This window comes from Nipponia nippon, unplaced genomic scaffold (genome assembly GCF_047370975.1).
Source record: "Nipponia nippon isolate SJK-2023a ecotype South Korea unplaced genomic scaffold, ASM4737097v1 scaffold_25, whole genome shotgun sequence".
NCBI lineage: Eukaryota > Metazoa > Chordata > Aves > Pelecaniformes > Threskiornithidae > Nipponia > Nipponia nippon.
The window spans coordinates 4937347-4957708 of NW_028262342.1; the positions used below are offsets into that span (position 1 = coordinate 4937347).

Below are 20362 nucleotides of genomic sequence, written 5' to 3' on the forward strand. Positions count from 1 at the left end.
GGGAGGGCCGGGCCGGGGAAGCGGGGCTCGCCGCCCGCAGGCCTCCGCGGGCTGGGGGGCGGCCGGCAGCGGGGAGAGCCTCCCCCCCTCACGGAGCGCCGCTGCGCTTTTAAATCCGTACCCACGCCGTTCGGGTGTCACGGCCCCGTTTCTCCTCCCTCTCCCGCCCCAGGAGACCCCTCAGAGAACAAAGCCCAAGCGTTGGGGAAGAGGAAAAGGCTCCGTTAGGGCAAAACCCGCAGCGCCTCCGAGGTCTCACGGCCATCGCCTGCGGAGGAGGCGGAGGCGCACGGCGCGGGGGACCCCCGGCCCTCGCCCCGCGGGGGGAGTGGAGCGGGCGGGCGGAGCGAGGCCGCGGGGAGGCGGTTTCCACCCGGACGGTTTTGTACCGCGGGACGGCGCCATGGCGGCTGCCGCGGCCTGAGGGGAGCGCGGCGCCGGCCGGGGCGCGGGCCCGCCATGTTCTCCAGGGCGTTCCGGGTGAGATCCAACACCGCCATCAAGGGGTCCGATCGGTGAGTGCCGGGCCGGGGCCGGTGCCGGGGCCGGAGCCCCCCGCCGCGCCGAGGGCGGAGGCCCGGAGGCGGGAGGCCGCGCTCCGCTGAGGGGAGCGGCTCAATCCCGCCTCCCGCGCTGGGCCCGGCCCGCCGCGTCCCCGCGGCTGTGGCCGGAGGTCGCCGCGGTTCGGCGTCGGTCTCGGTGCCGAGCAGGAGGCGGCGGGGGCAGCGGCGGGGCGAGCGGCGGCCTCCCCGCAGCGACGGGGCCTCGGGGCAGGCAGGGAGCGGTGGCTGCCCGCGCCTTGGATTTGCGATAAACGTGAGCAACCGGTCTGATTACGAAACGCGCTTTTCGCTTGAAGGTGCTGCCACAATTAAACTAGACTTAAATGAATCATTATATCGAGGCCTAGCTGATGTTACTGTTCTGTTCTTGTGTAGGGATGCTAGACTGACTTGCCGGTCTTTTAAATTCACTTGACACGTCTGTGAACGACGAGCCCACCTTGTGCCGGTCACCATGTCGTAAACATCGGTTAAAACTGGGGGGAGAGGGAAATCTGGCTGCAGCCCCGCTCCTCCGTGCCGGAGCTGCAGGAGTCCGTACGCCACAGGCTGGGCTGAGCACGGCTGACGCTCCCAGATTTGTGCTCAGGAGCTCAGAGCAGTGATGAAATCCCAGTGCGAAACAGAGGCAAAGGCAGCAACAGGAGCTGTAAGCCCCTGTTTAAGGAAGAGTACGAGCAGCCAAGCATACTTGGCCTATCTCCCAGTATTCTTCCAGCATGCCACTATCTCATTTGTAAACCTGGACACGAATGCTTCAAATTATCTTCTGTGAAAAAGTGGGAATCTCATGAACAGCCAACAAAATAGTAACTACCGATCTAGGAATGATTTTGAAGGATGGTCTAGACAGCTTTGTAACACATTTGTAATTTTATCATTACAGGAGAAAACTACGAACTGATGTTGCAGCAGCTTTTCCTAACCTTAGTGCTGAACAATTGACTGAGTTTATTCCAAACAAGGAAGAGCTTAATGTCATCAAAATATACTCTCACAAAGGGGAGGCCGTCACTGTTTACGTGAATAACAGGAACCCAATACTGTTTGAAATTGAGAAAGCTCTGTATCCCACAGGTATGGGGAGTGGACTAGAATAATCCTCCCTCTTTACTTACTGGGTGCCAGCCTTTCCCCAAAAGATTTCCTTGTGTCTGTCTTAAGTACTTATCCTATAACTGTAGTATCGGTACACTTCTTAATCTTGAATGCATTTATTCTGCCGATATCTTTGTGAAATCAGTGGCATTTCTGGATTCCTTCTGCAAAAAAGGAGACTGAGGTGCTGAGGGGTTAGAAACCAGGAAACAAGTCTTTTAAGTCATAGTTTAGCATCTTAGCCCCTTTTCTCTCTTTCGTCCACTGCAAGGTGTAATTCCAAGAAGCATGATGGCCACTTCCAGGCAGCCCTGGAATTAGGCTATGAGTTGCTCTGATATTCTATGCTTTTATTTTTCCCATACCCAGCAATTCTTCCCTATTGGAGTAGCATTTTAGCTCAGTGTCCTTGATTTAAGGAAAATAATGCAAACATTTATCTGTATCCTTTATAACAATTCACAGGAGCTTGAATTAACTAGCAGTTTATTTTTCTCCATCACATCTACTAATTATTGTGGGATTGTTCTGACTTCGGATTTCTTGATTACCGAGTAACAGTTGTGGTTAGTATTGTACTGCTTAGTCTTAAAGATGGGAAGAAGCAACAGCTAGAGAAGTTTTTAATGATGCATCTTTAAATTTGTTTCTGTTTTGGGACAGTGTACATGCTGTGGGTCTATCCAGATCTTCTCCCTGCTTTTTCAACATGGCCCCCCGTGCTACAGAAACTAGCAGGAGGAGCAGGTAAGAGGACTACAACTTTGTCACATTGCACGGCACGGAGGAGTTGCCTTCAGGACTTTTTTGATGTTATCTTTCCCAGTGGCCTGAAATGTACCTGAAACAAAAAATAAAAAAGTATAAAGAATAAGTACTCACAAAGTGAGTCATGGTGATATCCTAAAAAGGAAAATAAATTAGCTGTGAAAAAGTTTGTGAATGAAACAAAGTAGGTTAAGCTGTTTAAATGCAGTAACCCTTCCATGTGGGAGTCTCAGATTTTATCTTCTCAGGGTGATCAGCAGCTCTGAGTTGGGACACAGAACTGCCTGTTTCATTGGTCTGGTGTTTTTATAACTTTCCTTGAGCAGCTGAGTTCCTTTGCTGCCACCCTGCTTCCTGTCAATTCAGAGGTGAACTAGTTTATCCTATGGATAAGTGACTTTATATTGGAACCTACAGTTGGAATCGCTGTCAAGTAAATTGTTGATTGTGCAGGTGAGGTTGGATTTGAATTCCTGGATTACTGGCTCTACCACCTAATTATGGATCAAGAGTAACAAGAAAGGAGTCTATTTTCTGGAACCTGCTTTGGATGCAGTTCAGACTCAGGAGAATCAGGTCTTTATAAACTTTAAATTGCAGAACTGCTCAACCAGAAAAAGATTAAATTGCAGCCACTGCGGCTTCAGTCTGTAAATGGAAGTGTACGTGTAGGAAGAGACGTCTTTTTTCCATTACGCAATATCTAATGTAGAACCCAAGTCCCCGTTTGCTTTGTTTGCTTTTGGGGGAATAAAGCACTCGAATGTGTAGCTGTGATAGACATCTGAGCAAGCCTTGCTACTGACTTGTAGTGACCTAGTTTCTGGGAAAAAAAAGTCTTGCTAATGGGGGAAGGACGTTGATGAAAGAGGGCTGCAGGTCATTCATCTCCCATGGCAACCAGGCTACCTCTGGGTACGATCCAAAGATAAGAAGGGGCCACTGAGACAATGGCCAACAAAGGCAGAGGGAGAGGTAGAGCCACATCTCAGAAAGAAGAGGAAAGGCTTGAGACTATCCAGTGCTGCAGACGTGGAGGGAGGGAGCAGGTTTAGGGAGCATTCAGTTACAAAGAGGAGAAGCAGGGTAGTGCTGTTTGTGATATCTGTTCTGTGAATTCAAGTGTCTACCGTCTGCCCTGGTTATTGACGTAATATACACGTGCTACTTACATACATGTGCTACTTACCTTGTCACGTTAAGGTCTTTATGTGATTTCTGTCCTCAGAGATGTGGAGCCTTTGTTGCAATTGCAGAGTTCATTCTAGATTTGCTGAAAGTAGTTGTCACAGTGAATGGGAGGAAAAAATATTGTTGGCTTCTTCAGCATACACATTAAATCTATGATGCTGAGAAAAAAGTGAGATGCCTTCAAAACCAAACCGTGGAACACAGGTCAGTCCATGAGACTGCAAGCTCTAGACTATTACAGCTGCTATGAGGGAGAGCAGATGCTCTTTAGATAATTTGGTGATGACATCATGCCATACATGTGGCATGGAAAACTTCTTTACTCACATACCACTCTGTTCATCCCAGGTACGGAAAGCAGAAGGAAGGACACAACAAGGGGTAGTCTCTGCCCAGATTAGCAAGGAGATGGTAAGGCTGCTTCCTCATGCTGAGGAGAGCTCACAGCTGAGCGCAGCTCTTGTGTCAGATCAGGAAGGTTGGGTCAGCAGTGGCAAATTTTAGGCAATTCTCTCTTCAGGGAGAGAGCTGCTGGGATAATGTCCCCTTGGGACAGGGAAGAGCAAATCGGTAGTTCCAGACACGTCTCCTTGTTCCTTTCTCTTTCCATGCCATTAATGAAGAGTCTTGCTCTCTAGGCTGGGAGCTCATACCTTTCTGTTACAAACAGTACTCCCTTCAGGCCTGACAGGGCGAGGGGCTGAGCATGCTTAGCTCTTCTGCAATTTTTGGGATGTGCCCAGCACCCTTGTGAATTGGATCCCTTACTCCACAGGGTGGGAGCAAGAAGTGCTGCCTTACTAGGAGAAACAGAGAATCATGTTTTTTGTGGCACATGCTCAGCTATTAACAGGCTTGTGTTTTTGCTGAGTAACAGGAGGGATGGGGGTGGAGGAGGTAGTGGGTGAGTCTTTCATTGAGAAATGGATGTGCTTTATTCTTTTCTTCAGATCTGATGCTGCCAGGAGTTGTAGTGCCATCTTCTGGCTTTCCTCAAGTAGAGCGGGGCACGCTCTGTGCTGTCACTCTCTTGGGAAACAGGTACGGGGGATTCTTCATTCATATCTTTTCTTAGAAACTAAAAACGAAATGAAGCTATTTTTTACAGGAAGACTCTGGGGGTTTTGAGGAAATAAGAGCAGAATTGTTCTCATGCATTTGATGCACTCTGGACCTAAACAATGGAAAATACAGCAGGAAAAAAAATCCACTTAAGTTTCTGGGTTAGGATATGTTTGAGCTCAGGTGGACGGCTTTGCAAATTGCTTCTTTTGGGCCTGTGGGGGCACAACTGGTAGATTTGTTTTGAAACAGAATAATTTTTTTAACAAAAGATTGCATTCTACACAGCTGTCTTTTTGTCTATGAGGAAATTCAGGGTGAGGGAGCAGCGCTAGAGCTGTTGGTTTCCCCCCCCCCCCGCCACTGCCAGTCTCCTTTGGCAGTGCATATGCTTCTTGTGCTTTATTAAAGAGAAGAATGTGTCACTGGCACAGCCTTCACTTCAGTATCACACCTGCACATATCCTTGGGATTCTTTGGAAGACTTTACATACCAGAAAGATAACCAGAAAATACCTAGGTGCTTTTAAAAAAGCAGGTTTTAAAGAACAAGGACATCGTAAAAGAAATTCAGCATATCACAACAGCACAGTCTGTCTTTGTCCAAGTAGCGCAGTGTATTTGTGCTCTCCTGCTGTAATACTCCCTTCTTTTCCCAGAGCTCCAGTAGCAGTTGCAGTTGCCACTATGTCCACTGCGGAGATGCTGGCTGCTGGAATGAAAGGGAAGGGCTTTGCTGTGTTGCATACTTACATGGATCACCTCTGGTGGGTACATTGCCAGGCATTTGGTAAAATGTGTAACAGGTCTCATATGTTTACTAAAATCAAAATCTGTGCCCCAGTAAGCTTAATCTGTCAGTTCAACATACTGAGTTATTTGGGTACAGTTTAGCTATGACCATTATTAAGGTTTCAGCTGCATGTTTTTGATGACCACCCTTTTCTGACAGAAGCAGGTGTCTGTCCTGACATCTATCCATTATATACGCATTGGAAATAGATACATAAAACTATTCACTTGATTCAGTTCCTTCAACCCGAGAGTAACTATTATACAAATGAAGCTAGAACATCCCTGTTACTCTGATTTTAGAAAATCTTCTTGTTCTATAAAAAGTGAATTTTGAATCATTTTTGCTTAAAAATGGTCAACTGTACTCATCTCAACCAAATAAATGAGTTGCTATGCATTTGGATTCAACTGGTCTGCTCAGTTTTAAATTAAGATTCATGGGGGGAACACAGAGTTTATGGAGGAAGATGAGTTAAAAATAAATTTTATAGTTTTGAGAATGCGGAAAAAGGTCCGTGCAGCTGCTGGTGCCTTTTATCAGAGTGACATTTGTTCATTGTCCTATGGGTTTCAAAGCAGTAAACAGAAAGCTATGTGATGCTTTTTCTTCCTTTTATAGGGAATATGGTGACAAATCTTATCCTCCTACCTTAGCTCCCTTGGTAACAGATTCTGCTGAAAAGGAGAATGCTGAAGATGAGGAAGAGATGGAGGGGAAAGAGCCTGTCATCAGCTTCTCCACTGACCCATTGCAGCACGTGGATGTTGGTGATTTGAGCCTGAAGGAGCGAGACAGTTGTGTGATACCGATGGGAAAGGAGGAACTCAATGAGAACAGAGCTGCAGAAACAGCTGGAGATGCCAATGCAGAGGTTCAGCAGGAAGCTGAAGACAGTAGGACTCCACAAGGTATTTTTGCATAGAAATGAAAGCAAACTGTGCCCCTTTGGTTTGCTGGAGCCCATACCCACGATCTAGATTACTGTGCATTCTGGACAGCTCACTGCGAGAATGGGGTAGAGACAGTTCCCTGTGGTCTGAAAGAACTGAGTGCTGTGCTCGGAAAGACAGACTGCTCACAGCTTACTTGTCCTTTTTTTTTTCCCTGCAGAGCAAATGGATGCATTATTTAATCAGTGCTTTTTTCATGCCTTAAAATGCAAAGTAAAGAAGTCAGATCTCCCTCTGCTCACCAGCACATTTCTACGCAGCCATATGTTCTCATGCTGGTATGTGGTAAGAAGATTGTCTTTGGATTTGCATGCAGGGTTTTTGGCTTGAAAACTGTGGAGATCAAGTGTGATATTTAGGATGAAGTTTTTGAGGCAAAAGTAGAATTCAGTCCTTATCTAAGGTTATCTAAGCTTATGCTCACTTCTTACATCAAATACTTGGATGTAAGGATTGTCCTGACCAGGATATGTGCTTGGTGGCTAAGTTGAGTTGGCTGACATTTGTTTCAAGATTGCTTAGTCACTTAAATGGCTGTTTGCCTACCCGCAGGACACTCATCGTGTTCTATTTATTAGCTTGTTCGAAGTAATTCTTCCTCTGTGTGATTCGTATGTCCGCTGTTAAGAAACTTCTAGCATAAGTAGCAAGATTTAAGAAGAAATGAAGGGTGACTTATAACTAAAAAACTTTTAAAAAAATCCATTTATAGCCCTGCTGGACAACAACTGGACATAAAGAAATCAAGCTATAAGAAGGTGAGATTTTTTTTTTCTATCAGTTTCTGGATTAATTTAAATAAGAAATAGAAGGAGAGAAAAAGTTCGAAGTCAAAATTGTTCAGGTGTTAGTAAAACAAACAGACAAACAAAAAAACCTAGAAGCTGTTCTTAAAAGCCAAGTTGTTTTTCTCAACTCTCTGCTCCTGTGGGATCCAGGGAGAAAAGTAATTGTCCTGAAAGCACGAGCATTGATCTGCTTTGAACGCAGCTAATGCTATCTGCCACTATATACTGCGATAGCTGTCGAGGGTTCTGATCTTGTTGGACAGTGCAGTTACTTGCAAGATGAGGCCATTCCTTTTCTAAAGCTGTTAACGAACAAAAATGAAGAGAAAGGAGACGATATTGTCCCTGTTGTGTAGATGACAAGCAAAACCAAAGTGCGTCGCCAAAGATCTCACAGTAGTCCACGTGAGATGTGCTGTGATTTGGCTAAGAAGGTCACAGAGCAAACGTGGCAGACCTACCAAAGGAAGACTTGCTTACTCTGTTGCCAGACAGAGGCACTCACTGCTCCTTAACAATTGCTGTGTTTAGAGAAGCAAAGGTGTGGCGTGTGGGTTTTTTTTTTTTGGTAAGTAACTTTTTGGGGCAGTCAGAAACACATGAACAGGAATTTAAAATGCTTGACTCCACATTTCTGATTGTTGCTTCCTTCAGTTCTCTAAATTCCTGCAATGTATGCAGCACCAGAAGATCTTACAAGTGAAGGAGCTGAACAAAGGCGTGGAAAGCATCGTGGAAGTGGACTGGAAACATCCAGAGTATGTAGAATGTTGCGGTCTTTAAAAGAGTTGGTAGTCTCTGAAAGAAGGGAGCGGAATCTGCTACTTCCAGCTCTATTAGCTATACTCTGCTTGAATGCCTGTTCTGAATAGCTGTAGCAGCCCTAATTGCCTAATCTTAATATGCTGTGGAGGGGTTTTATGCCCTGCTTCTATACAACATGGCTTATGTTTCCTGCTCTTGTAAAGTTCTTCCAGGTAAACTATACTCCTCCTTCTTTACTCAGTGGCACTGCGCAGGCTGAAAGTCTACCAGTGTCGTGATTTCCACCTTTCATTTCTTGTTAGTTGTGCATTCATCCATAGAACTGAAGATCAGAAAGGAATGTTCAATGATCTGAAAGTTGCGCATGGCTCTTTATCCTTGTAGTGGGTGTACAAATTTTCCAGAGAAACAGCTTTGAAAATGTTAAGGACGATTCAATTCTTTGCAATTTGTTGCAGTGTTACAATGACAAATTTCTGGCTTCCAGTTTGGATGCTAATAAAAGAGTTGTTACAGTATCAAGCCTGTTAGCAGTCACTAAAAAGCACATTCCTTTGACAGTGTCTTGATAGTTTGTGTGGGTTTCTTTGTTGTTGTTGGGGGAAGGGAGGCAAGAAGGTTTGAAACCCATCAGGCAGTTTTAGATCTATTTATCAGTGACTATAATGGTATGTCTGTTTTATGCCCTTCCAGTTTAACTAGGTCTCCCCCTCTCCATTCCATCTGTGTGCTGGGACAACTTGTCGTTCAGCCTTGAAGTGAACTTAGACCTGTCTAAACAACAACTCCAATAAAAAGATGACACTGCACTGAATAAATGCTCATGAAACTACAGTCTCAGAATGTCGTAAAGGATCAAATCAAGCACTTTGCAAAATCAGAAGCCAAAGTTATAATTAAAAAAAAAAGAAAAAAAAAATTGCTGTCTTTTGCATTACACATATTGATTTGCACAAATACGCTTACCCTTTCAGTTACTTATTACTCGATTCCTCTATCAGTGTTTCCATTATCTTTCTAAAGATTATTAGTTACCTCACTTAAAGAACATCCTACTCGTTCCTTCTGCATATCGGCACATTAGCTCTCTCTCGGAATTTCCCAGCGGGCCTGAGGCTTCCTGTTAGATAACATCTCCTTGGCAACTAATGGCATGGAGAATATTTCCGTAGATACAAGCGTATCTTCTCTTCTGCGCTTGGAAAGAAACAGAATTACTTTGACTTCTTGCATTAACTTTTCTGTCATTATACTTGGCCTTATCATTAGGAGACAGGCATACTCAAACTCAGTTATCAATTCTCTTACCTTTAAGCATAGAATCTGCAGCTCTGGTCAATGAAATGAGACTCCAGCTCCTGCACTGATACAGTTCTTAACCCTCTTCCAGAACTGTCTTTTATCAGTGACCACTAAAGAATCATTTTGGCTTTTAAATGTCTGTACATTTGTGGAGTGTGCAGTTGTTGGGTTGGTGTTTTTTTTTTTTTATTTAATTCTAGCGATTCTATGGAATGAGGCTACATCCTTTGAATTATGGCAGTTGTCTCTAATTACGAGAGTCAAATATGCTTAGAATAGCTGGAGAGACTTCCTTTTTCCCCAACATATAGGGCTTTACTCGGAGTGAAAAGTGTTTACTATCACCTGAGTTAAGGTGCTTATTTATGCGTATCTTTGAAGCGTGTACAAGGACAAATTTAGCAATGGCAGCTAATGCTCCAAAATACTTCTTTCATCCTGTCCTTTAGCCCACAGACACAGGCCCCCACTGCAATGGAATGCATTTGGAGGAACCCACATATTGTACAACAGACCAGAGAGCGTAGTGCATGACTCTGCTAGGTTTTAGTTTCTCAGTGAAATGGGAGTGATACGTTTCAATCCCTTTCACTCACACCAAATAATTCTCGTTTCAGCGTTAAAGCGTTTGCAGTACCCGAAGGATTTTCTTCAGGCTCTGCTGCCCAAGACAGCAAGAGTGAAGACAGAGAACAAGTGTACCACGCTCCTGAAATCATTCCGCTTTACGGGGTCTCAACAAAAATGATCCCACTCTTTCAGGAATCTGGACACAGGTAAGCACTAGAAAAGTACAAAACCACTGTTACGTGACGTAAGAGACTAACTAAACCTATGCTGCTACCATTCTGTTAGCCCTCATGGGGAGGGCCCTGCGATGCTGTCAGGAAAGGTGATGGGAATCAAGAATATATTCATTGCTTCACAAAGGGAAGAAAGATAAGAGGCTGTGACAAGTGCGTTCAGCAAGTACTCACATCACTTCTCCCACAGCTAAGGAGGCGATAGCTCAAGTGTCAAAACTGATACATTTTACTTGGATTGTCTTAATTTGCCATTGGATAAGGCATATTCTGCCCACCCACAGTATGGTTTACTGAAAAGAAGATGACCAGGTAATTTAAAGAACTCACTTGCCTCCTTGTGCCCTAATCTTGTCTGTTTTGATGTAGTTTAGATAGCACTCAGTGGCAGCCTTTCTTCAGCTGAGCACTTTCGTACAAGTTATCCACAGCCCCCTGCAGTTAGGGTGCCATTGGGGTCATTCTCCCAAACTAGGCTCCCGAAACTGAGGGTTTTAGAGTCTGTAATTACTGCTGTGAGCCTTTTATCTGGTATACAGCAGCTAAGGTGCAGCAAGAAATCACTCCCTAGCAGACATATTTCAGTATTGAGCTGTTGCTGTCACATGTAGTCAGGGTAGTTGCTGTCTTCTGTCTTAGTGACAGAACCCAACACCTAACTACTTAAAGTAGTAAGTTAAAAAGTTTTATTTCTCTTTAGAAAAGGCAGCATCCTCTCAAGCAGTGAGGTGAGAAACATCATCATTAACTATGTGAAGACTAACGAGTTGGTTGATGAAACAAACAAAAAGTAAGTAGACGTGGAAGTTGTCCTACACTGCTTCCACAGGAGATGCTGAAGGTAGAGGAAAAAAGTGAACTTGTTTGCTTCTAAGGCGTGTTTTTGTTTTGTAGCTTTGTAAAGGTGAATGCCATTCTGTGCGACTGCCTGTTAGATAAATCGGAACAAGATGAAATCTCAAACCTTAAATGGGATGACCTCTTGAGCAGGTAACTCTTTTCCCAGTGTATTTAGTATTACACAGATTTATTGCATGCAACTCAAAGCCACCTGTTATTGGAGCTACCCAAGTTGTAACTTCCTACTGGTAACACAAAAAAAAAAAAAAATACATCTAGAGACCTTCACTTGAAGAATCTCTCGTTCTTCACCAATTAACAAGCATCTAGCATTAATTGTTGTTGTTGGGTTATTTTGTTTACCTGCTAACCACTTACCAGGGAAAGCTTCCTAAACAGTGCCTGGTTCTGTGTATAATCTGTGTGTACGTATTTATAAAGCCGTCCTTCGCAATAGGTAGCTGAACGTGCCCTTTTTAGGCAATGGCAGTCATCCTGCTCGTTATGTGCAGCACAACTTCTGCATTTATAACCTAAACCCACCTTTTAGATCCAAGATGCCTGAGTATCTGACACCAGACCATTGTTTCCATATACTGAAAAACTTTGCTTAAATGTCCCCAGTGTCTTACTTGCCTTGAGCTGCTTCATCACACAATGCTTCTGAGGCACCTCCAGCAGCTTCCTTTATTTCTGAAGCCACGTTTGCTCTTGGGACAGTAACACAGTTTATGCTGAATTTTAAACTGAAGTTGCTTCACCAATCTGTGAACAATACAACTGAATAATAGCTTAAAGGCAAAATTAAAGAAGGTTTTGCTCTACAAGAACCAATTTTACCAGTACCAATCTAAGCTATAATTTTTGCAAATCAGTAGACTAGCTTTCATTTTAAGTCAGTCCCTTTCTTCAAATAATAGCTAGTATGCAAATCTTTGCATGAGATCGTCATGCAGTATTGTCTTAAGGTACAACTTCTTCTCACACATAGAATCTTGGCTTTCACGTAGTCTCAAAAACCTCTGAGAGGCTGCAGTGGAAAAGCACAGTTAACATCAGCCTTGCTGTACTGCACAGGCTAACTGGATACTTAAACTTTGTTCAGGTGCCTTGAACGACTACAGCCCTTACACCAGGTGACGTTTTTTGGACAAGAACCTATTGTGAGGAAAGGAAACATTGAGCCCATCGACATAACCATAGCACAGAGATCATCAAATAAGAAGGTAAAAAGAGAACTAAAATTATCAGGTGGGAGCAGAAGCCCAGATTCTGAGCAGCTTTGGCAGCTCGTTTTTCTGGGATGAACGGGATGTGACTTGCTAATACCTACAGCAGTGATGTTTTCAATACTTATTAAAACCTGTAGGTGACAATTATCAAGAACCTTGAGCTGTATGGTCTAGACCCGCAGTGCGTGGCCAACATTCTGCAACAAAAAGTACAAGCCAGTGCCACCATCACCCCAGTACCAGGAACAAAAGACAGAGTTCAGGTCCAGATCCAAGGCAACCAAATCCATCATCTGGCCAAGATGCTGCTAGGTAAGTCTATTCCGGAACTGGTCCAGGACTGGTTACAGCAAGATACAGATTTTAATTCTTGAGCTCTGAATACTTACCTGAAGTGGACTCTTGGTTATGTTGCAGAAGAATACCAGCTACCTCGGAAATACATCCAAGGCCTTGAGAAGGCTCCAAAGCTTGGCCGGAAGAAGTAAGACAAAAATCTACTGTAAGAATTACTCAGATCTCATTATTTATAGAAGTGTTCTGCCAAGAAATCAAGGATAATGTACAGGCCCTGTTCATTCAAAAATGAGTCCTGGATGTTTACAAGGTCTAGGATTCACCCAAATAATAATATTGCTCCAGCTGTTTGTTTTTCATAAAAATAAAAAGCTGAATAAACCCCATAGCATTAGCCTTTTCCATCTGTTTTTCTAGAAGTTCCTAATGGTGCGCTCGTTTTCTAGCTACAGTGGCTTTTGGCTAGTTGACCATTCTTGCTTTGCATTTTTTAGCAAAGGCGTGGTAATAGAACCTTCACTGAAATGTAAGCAGAGTACAGTGGAACACACTGTCCTGGAGCGGGCCAGCATGTTGTGCCGTAGATTGCGTATGTCAGAAGTAAAACCCAGTTGGTTTCAGATTTTATCCTTTTAAACATTTCCAGGAATTGATATCAGACATTTCAGCACTGAGAATGAACTCCAGTAGCCAGATTTTTATGCTTTATATTATTTTTATATATAAATACATTTTAGTATATGACATTAACTGTAATTTACCACAGGCAGACATGGGTAGCAGTTCTGTCAAATCCAGCTAAGATATTAAGAGACGATGAATGAAACACTTTGGTCAGGTTTCACAGGGGTAGAGGTACTGTACCACTTAACTGAAGCTTCAACACTTTACAGTAGGGCTAAGATTTAAATTCACTTCTAGGAAGGATTCCTGCATTTTCCCTTTAGACTTAATAAATGAAAGTTCCATAGGAAGGCGCCAGAAAAAGAAGTTGAAGAGATTTCTTTTACTAGTGATGGTTTTATTATTGTATTTTACACTGCATATGAACAAGTCGTTTCAGACCCTTCAGAAAAGCTGAAGTGAGACACTTTTTAAAAATGCCATAGAGTTACTAGGGAGTAGTAAAAATAAATTACAGCATTGCAAAAATGCATTTCACTTTTCCATAGAAGCTCTACTACTCCATTCTATACACTTTACATGTTTTACAATAGACTTGGAAAAATAAATTCACATGACCTAGGCAACACAACATACTAACCAAAGGCACTGCCGACAGTATTTTGCGCTTAAGGAAGGGGCCAGTACTTCTATCCTAGACACAGCTCAACTGACGGTTAAGAATTTGAGTTTCAAGGCCTACCAATTCCTCAAATGCCCCGTATCTTGAAAAACCAAAAGAAAGTACCCTCCTCTTTGCAGGAGGTTTTCAGCAGCATTCACGGTAATTGCATAAGAAGCCATGCCTTCTACAAAATGTCAAAGACATGCTGGGTTCCAGGAGGGGGGAGGGAGACAGTCACCAAAACGCTAGTAGAAAACACCACCAACAAAAAAAGAAATCTTTACAACTTTTAACCAGAAAAATAAGGGATTTAAAAACAAGCATCTGGATTTTACTCAGAACCAATGGCAGCTTTTACAGTGTTCTTTCTCTTGCCTGAACAGAAGTATTTATACAGTGCTTTCAAGACTCAAAGCACTAGATAAATGTTATTTAAATTACTTCACAAGTGCATAGTGAAGTAATAAGTATTCTTGTAAATGAACAAACAGCCCCAGAGCATGAAAACTGCTGCTCTATTTGGGCTGCTGCCATGTTGTTAAAGGTCATTGGGTGTAGAGTACAGTACAGCTGGGAGGCCCGTCCCACACCGCCTGCCAGAGCCCACAGCCCTGGCAGCAAACCCTTTACACTACCGACTAAAACATGAGCTGGAACTAAGCTTGCAGAAAGTGGCGTTGCTACAAACCGAGGGGCTTTAAGTGATGCAGTCACTCTTACGGTTTATAAACATACTCAAGTATAAATCGGGGGGGGAATCCCACGCAGTCACCTTCAAGAAAGAAACAAGACGGGTCCTTGTCCCTCTACAGACAGACGCCGCCTCCTCACAACAGTACTTTAGGTAAATGGGGACAGGACTGACAAGGCCTCTTGACAAAAGCCCCTTCCAACTTGCTCCTTAGCCCAAATGCAAAGTTTTCATGCTTAAGGAAAAAAAAAAAAGGCACTGAGGTAAATTTTGGACTCTTCGGCATTGTCTCTGTGGTAACTGTTACCCAGTGACCTGCTGCCTCCCTTCCCGCTTGGTGCAGGTGGGGTCGCAGCAGTCTGCAGCGAGCTCAAAGGGACGCTCGTTCATCAAGTCAATATGAAACCCTTCCACATGCTCTGGCTGAATCCGGCTACCGTTAATGTTCCGTTTTCTCCTTACGCTTTGTTGCGCTGTCCTGTGTAAACAGAGGGAAGACCGAACCTGGCTGTGTGCAGCGTGCTCAGTACGAAGCACCGAGAGTAAACATGGGGACCATCCTCTCTCAGCTGGGCATCCCTGGAGCCTTCCTTGCCCTTCAGCCATCGCTGCGTGGCCTCAGCAAGATCAGGGTCGCTGGTTAGAGTTATGGCAGTAACTGACGCTCCAGCTCAAGGATTTTGTTTGAAGGATGCGCAGAGCGTGCATCAGAGACCCTGGGAGCCCTGAGAGAGGGAGAGAGAGATTTACTCTCCTCTCCTAGCTCCACATAGAGAGCAAAACCTGGTAACCTTCCTGGGCACGCAGGCAGAGCACCGATTGCGAGTGGGGAGGGAAGGAGACCACGACCCGTACGGAGTGGCACAGGGAGGGAGAGGATGGCACGTCACGGACAGGAGCGGTGGGAGAGCAGTGCAAGGAGGGTTTGCGGGAGGAAGCACGGCGTGGGAGGGGGGTGGGAGGGAAGCATCCGAGGCCAACGGTTCCCTTACCCTTCCTGCTGCTAAGGCGACCACAGGGGCAGCCTGTGCTCCTGGCGCTACCTCCACCCCCCAGCCCCGCTCGGAGTGCTCTCCCGCGGTGCCAGACCTGTTCGTAGCTCAAAAGCGGTTTGATTTGTGAAAGGGGGTTTTGAGCTTTGTTGGCTATGTATTGCTAAACATTCAGTATCAAACCATCGGCCCATGCCCCAACCATCATCTTTACACTTTTCAAGCAGAATTTGTTAAAACATAGGTCCCTAACGAGTAGAAAACTGGTAAAACACTGGGTAGCTTAACTAAGCGTCAGGGGTGTTTGCTTTAATTCACATCTGTTTCCAAAACTGGAAGTTAATTAGAATCAAAATGGATGACTTTTCCTGGAATTAATATTACCAGGTTTCAGTAACACTTACTAACAGACTGTTTGGGTGTCGCAGCTGCCTCGGTGTCATAACTTGACATTTCCCTGGCCATCTTAGCCCTGAACAAGGCCGTCTGGCACTGGCTGCAGCTGCAACACCCACGTGGTTTGGTGCAACCACCTCCTCCGCTTTATCTGCTGCTTCCTGCGCTCTACTTACGAAACGAGGACTCGGCCACGTGGGCACACGCAGCGAGCCGCAGCACCTCCGAACAAGAACGAGCAAGCTGCTGGGAGGAGTGTGAACAGCAAGTGTTCCCCTGCTCAAACATTAGCCAGTAGATGTTCCTGTTGGGTTTGACGCGGAGCATTTTCCACGAAGCTTCTCCATCTGATGGCACGGCTGAAAAGCGAACCAGCGGCTGTGTTTCGTGTGCTGACGGCTGCAGTTTTAAAAGAGGCTTCCCATTCTTTGACTGACCCTGGTCCTGGGATAAGAGGTTTCAGAAGAAGAAAATGCTGTATGTTCATTTTATGGGTGCTGTGAGCCGGTCCTTAATGGAAGGATGAAGAGGGAGAGTGACCAATATAAGGTGTCCTGAGAAGTGTCTTTTCATTTTAAAAATAATATCTAGCTTAGTCTGATGCCCAGTGCCCCCTGAGGGGTTATCCAGGCTTGCCTCTGGCCTCTTTCAAGGTCTGCTGCAGTCTCTGTTTAAACTTCTCGTACTTCCTTTGCACTTGCTGGATTTTGTCCTTTTCTTCTTTGTCCAGTATCATCAAGAAGTTCTGTAGCTCTGGGATGGAGAATGCGTCCCACTGCAGAAACAGCAGAAACAGAGGGAAAGTAAGCACACACCACTCACCTTATTGCTGTTGTGGGGTTTTTTTCCCCCTGAATCTGTGAAGAGGAACAATAAAAGACATTTAAACATGTATCTGATCTCCAGGTAGCTTAATCTCACAGCATCATGTTGTGAGAGAGATGGGATAACGGGCTACAGCATAAAGGATCATCCCAGTCCTCAGCCCCTGAGATGGCAGATTTAATAGAAATTATCTTTACTCAGGTGAATTGAAGCTCCCACTGCAAGAGGTGACAAGGCTCCCTAAGGAACTGAAATATATATGGAAATGTTTTGACATATAGCATTCAGCCGCACTTCTCGTTACGAAGGGGGAGCGAGGTCCCAGCAGGAGCCAGTTCTCTTTATTTTACTGCAAAGCTATCAAAACTGTTGGAGCTTCAGCAAAGCTCTTGGCACGGGGTGCCAGCAGGCTGGCTGCTCCGGCTGTCACCTACAACAGCGTCGGGCTGGCAGCGAGGAACCGGCAGGCCACAGGCTGACGACTGCGATCACTTAATAAATATTGCTTTACGTCTGCTCAGCACTGCTGCGGGAAGCCGGCATTCCTGCGGCGTCCTCACCAACCGCAGTCCAGCTCCTCCGGCGGCACGGCACGGCACGGCACGTCCTGAACCACCCCGCGGCACGGAGCCGCTCCCGGCACGGGAGGCAGAATCCCGCTGGATGCGGCGGCCCCCAACCTTTGCCTTCATCGTGGTGGGGAACAAGATTGCGACCAAAAACTGACTGCGACTTTATTACCTGAGTCTCCCTGGCTTCTACTTAAATTAGTGGATTACTTACAACAGTGTTTAGCTAATCTAATTATTGAGGATTAACTCTGGGATGGCGTTGCTTGGTTCTGTAAACAGATTATGGTTTGGCCATCAAAACCGGCCTCAGCATTTTCACAGCTCAAGTTTAAATTTTTTAAAAATCAACACACTTGAGGAGCAATAAATGATCCTTTTTTTTTTTTTTTTTTTTTTTGAAAAGCAAAGTACAAGCAGCCCATTGAGCTGACAACTTTGGAGAAAAGCTCGCATCACACTTCATATGGTAAACCTGGTCCCATCGGAGGGAAGCAGCCTTGCTTACATGGCACCGCTTCAGCCCGTGCCACCTCTCCCACACATCTCCCAGCTCTGCAACGCTGCCACGTGCTCCGCAACGCTGTTACCGTTCACGTAAAAACCAAGGGAAAGAGTCACCAACATACCTCAACTTCCCCCGTTTCGTTTTCCTTCAGCACAAAACTGAGCACATCTGTGTCGGGGCCCGCCAGCAGCCGGAGGTACAGGGGGTACTCGGTGAGAGGGAGCTTCTGGAAGAGCACTGCAAGGGGAGAGCAGACATCTGCAGTCAGCCCACGGCTGCCAGGGCAGAGGAAAGCTCAGGAGGTCAACTGGAGCACGTAGAAGTGGTTCATGCTGTGCAGGATTGTGGTGGAAGTAGCTGAGTCTCTACCAGAGATCCATAACAATCTCTGTTCGCGTAGGTGACTTCAGCCCCTTTCTGAAAACTAGTAATTCCCCGTTAACTTAAGCTGCATCACCTCTTGTGGAGGTCAGGCCATTTATTCACCTGAAATTTAGACATCGCCTGCCTGACACACCACCAAGTGCTAGATGAATACTTTGGGTATGTTTCTGCAACACAAAATTGTAAGCCAAACTGATCAGCCGCAGGAAAGCTGGCGGGTCCGAGGGCACCAACTCACCTTGCCCATCCTTCCGCATCTCCTTGAAAAGTGCAAACTTCTGAGGATTATCCACCACCATGAATTTCTTCAGGAGCCCCTGGATCACCTCGCTCACCGTGGTCGTGCTGCTGATGTGGAGCTGCTTGATGGCATCCAGCGGCAAGTAGAACGAGGTTCTCTTGTCCGTCATATCGGCCAGGTTCACCTCCTTGAGGGCATCGTAGATGGACTGCGGCCGGATCCCCGCCGGCACCGTCACCGGGCGGCAGAGTTTCAAATGCACTTTAATGAAACCCGTGTATGTCCCATCGTCGTTCTAAAGCAAAGGAGAGGGGGGTCAGGCTCCAGGGAGCCTTTCCAGTCCTTCCCCCCGCTACGAGGGGCTTTCTGGTCTACAGTGCTGCAGCCTGCAGGGTGACTGCAGGACTTTCCACCCCTTGGTACGGCTAGGAGTTTGAGGGTTTCTTATTAATCATGTAAAAAGTAACCTGTAATTTTGGGTTCGTCCCTACTGATTTTCTCCTGTTCCTTCCACTCAGTAATGACTCATCCCTTCCGCGCGATCTTGTCGTGTTTAAAACCAACGCTGCTACAAGTCAGCTATGGAAACCGCGACATGTAATTTGTAGTTGCACTTAAGTGAGGATTTGAAGCCTCTGGGAAGGTCTCTACCCCTCATGTTCAGCAGGATCTCCCAACCGTATTCCCCACGTTTTATTACCTGCTTATGGGATTCTCGCATCTCCGTGTAATAAATCATCATTCAAGATCGGCCTGTCTCACAATGGGTCCCTCACCCTACCCTCAGCTCTGCCAAAATGCAAAAATCAAGAGAAATGCCTGGCTCCACGCAGTGGGTGCCAGCCAGGAGCAAGCCAAGGGATCCACCACAGGGGCCGGGAGCACTGGCCTGTGGTCCCACCGAGGGGCCACCACCAGCGGCTGAGCCCAGTCGAGTCCCAGGGCTGTATCAAGTCTCAAGATTGTATTTTCAGTAAGCTTCAAGAAAAGTAACCCAAGACTAAACGCTTGGGTCCCAAATGACTCCTATAAGTCAAGGGCTGATAAAAATCAATGGGCGAGACATTCCGGCAGAAATTACTGTGCAGCCTTCACAAAGCAAATTGTTGTAAGATCTACCATTTTAAATAAATTTCAGGTTTATTTTCAGATGTTAGCAAGCACCAGGGAGTTACACAGCTGCTGTTCTCCAAGTTCTACAATTTAATTATCTCACTCTTTAAGAAGCTTTTCCCCCCCTCTGCGTAAGATCCTGTGAAGTTTGTACCTTTGCAGTACTCCGGTTTGTAAAAGAGGCGATCTCCTTGTCTTCTCACCACATATCATCAAGGCTTTACTTACAGGTGGTGATAAGCAAGTTTGCAATCAAAGCTTCAAAATATAAGGCATCCACTGTGGTTCTTAGACTCTGCTTAAGCAAGCCTGGCAGTGGAGAGGAGAAAAGCCTCTCCTTCTAGAAAGGCTTTGTGTTTCTAAATACACTGTGTTTCTAAACCCACTTTGCAACAGCTGCTGCGCTGCACTGCTGCAGCCCGGGCGTTACCGTGACTCATCCCCGCTAGCACAACGTGGGCTCATCTATTTGCGGCAAGTCATTCGCAGCACCGGCTGGCCAGAGATTACTGTGCCAGTGCTCCCAGTGGAGAGGGGACGGAGGCAGGGAAGGTTCTCTCGAGTGCCGGTGACTAATGCTAAGGAAACCCAAGCAGGAGAAAAAGCGGATCGGGTAAAGAAGACAAGAACATCTCAACAGCCACAAGCCCTCCTGCCTTGGAGATGCCTTCCTACAGCCTGGCTCTGTTCACAGCCCAGAGAAACCAGCGTCGGCCTTCCTGTGTATTGCCCAAACGGCGCCCAGTACGTACCAGCTTCATCAACAGGCAGTTTGTCACTTTTGCATTGTATTTTTCAATTTTCTCTTTGATCTCCTGGATGGTTGGAGGCTCGGGTTTTTCTTCTTCGACTGTTTGAGTTACATTCTGAAACCAGAAGAGACAGTCTTTAGCTGTTTTA

General features: G+C 45.6%; 2 protein-coding genes across 7 annotated transcripts in view; one reads left to right on the plus strand and one right to left on the minus strand.

Annotated features, from left to right (window-relative positions):
* The first annotated feature begins 35 nt into the window (after positions 1-35).
* EIF2D (eukaryotic translation initiation factor 2D) lies at positions 36-12841 on the plus strand. 5 transcript variants are annotated; one of them, XM_087761979.1, is made up of 16 exons: positions 2350-2408; positions 2883-3005; positions 3658-3824; positions 3969-4031; positions 4571-4661; positions 5342-5449; positions 6097-6386; positions 6589-6706; positions 7141-7186; positions 7871-7974; positions 9901-10059; positions 10787-10876; positions 10981-11076; positions 12032-12152; positions 12296-12470; positions 12576-12841. In XM_087761979.1, exons 5-16 carry the CDS (start codon positions 4576-4578, stop codon positions 12644-12646), a joined length of 1464 nt encoding a protein of 487 aa, XP_087618105.1. In that variant the 5' UTR covers positions 2350-2408; positions 2883-3005; positions 3658-3824; positions 3969-4031; positions 4571-4575; the 3' UTR covers positions 12647-12841. The 5 variants fall into 5 exon arrangements, with proteins under 5 accessions (XP_087618103.1, XP_087618104.1, XP_087618107.1 ...); XM_087761977.1 differs by lacking the exons at positions 2883-3005; positions 3658-3824; positions 3969-4031 and adding exons at positions 36-515; positions 1450-1640 and having other exon boundaries at positions 2325-2408; XM_087761978.1 differs by lacking the exons at positions 2883-3005; positions 3658-3824; positions 3969-4031 and adding exons at positions 569-816; positions 1450-1640 and having other exon boundaries at positions 2325-2408.
* Positions 12842-13253: 412 nt separating this feature from the next.
* RASSF5 (Ras association domain family member 5) overlaps positions 13254-20362 on the minus strand; it is a 35288-nt gene continuing 28179 nt past the window's right edge. Inside the window, exons 3-6 of one of the 2 annotated variants that reach the window (XM_087762098.1) lie at positions 20215-20328; positions 18347-18644; positions 17846-17961; positions 13254-16597 (exon numbers count right to left, since the gene is read on the minus strand). In XM_087762098.1, coding sequence (XP_087618224.1) covers positions 16445-16597; positions 17846-17961; positions 18347-18644; positions 20215-20328 — 681 coding nt within the window. In that variant the 3' untranslated portion in view covers positions 13254-16444. The remainder of the gene's footprint in view (positions 16598-17845; positions 17962-18346; positions 18645-20214; positions 20329-20362) is intronic. The other variant, XM_009465575.2, reaches the window with a different exon arrangement.

Excerpts from the sequence above, each read along its gene's own strand:
- EIF2D (XM_087761977.1), top strand. The coding sequence starts at position 460 with ATGTTCTCCAGGGCGTTCCGGGTGAGATCCAACACCGCCATCAAGGGG. Across the intron at positions 1,641-2,324 it reads GAAAGCTCTGTATCCCACAG|TGTACATGCTGTGGGTCTAT; the intron begins GTATGGGGAGTG and ends GTTTTGGGACAG. Across the intron at positions 2,409-4,570 it reads GAAACTAGCAGGAGGAGCAG|ATCTGATGCTGCCAGGAGTT; the intron begins GTAAGAGGACTA and ends TCTTTTCTTCAG.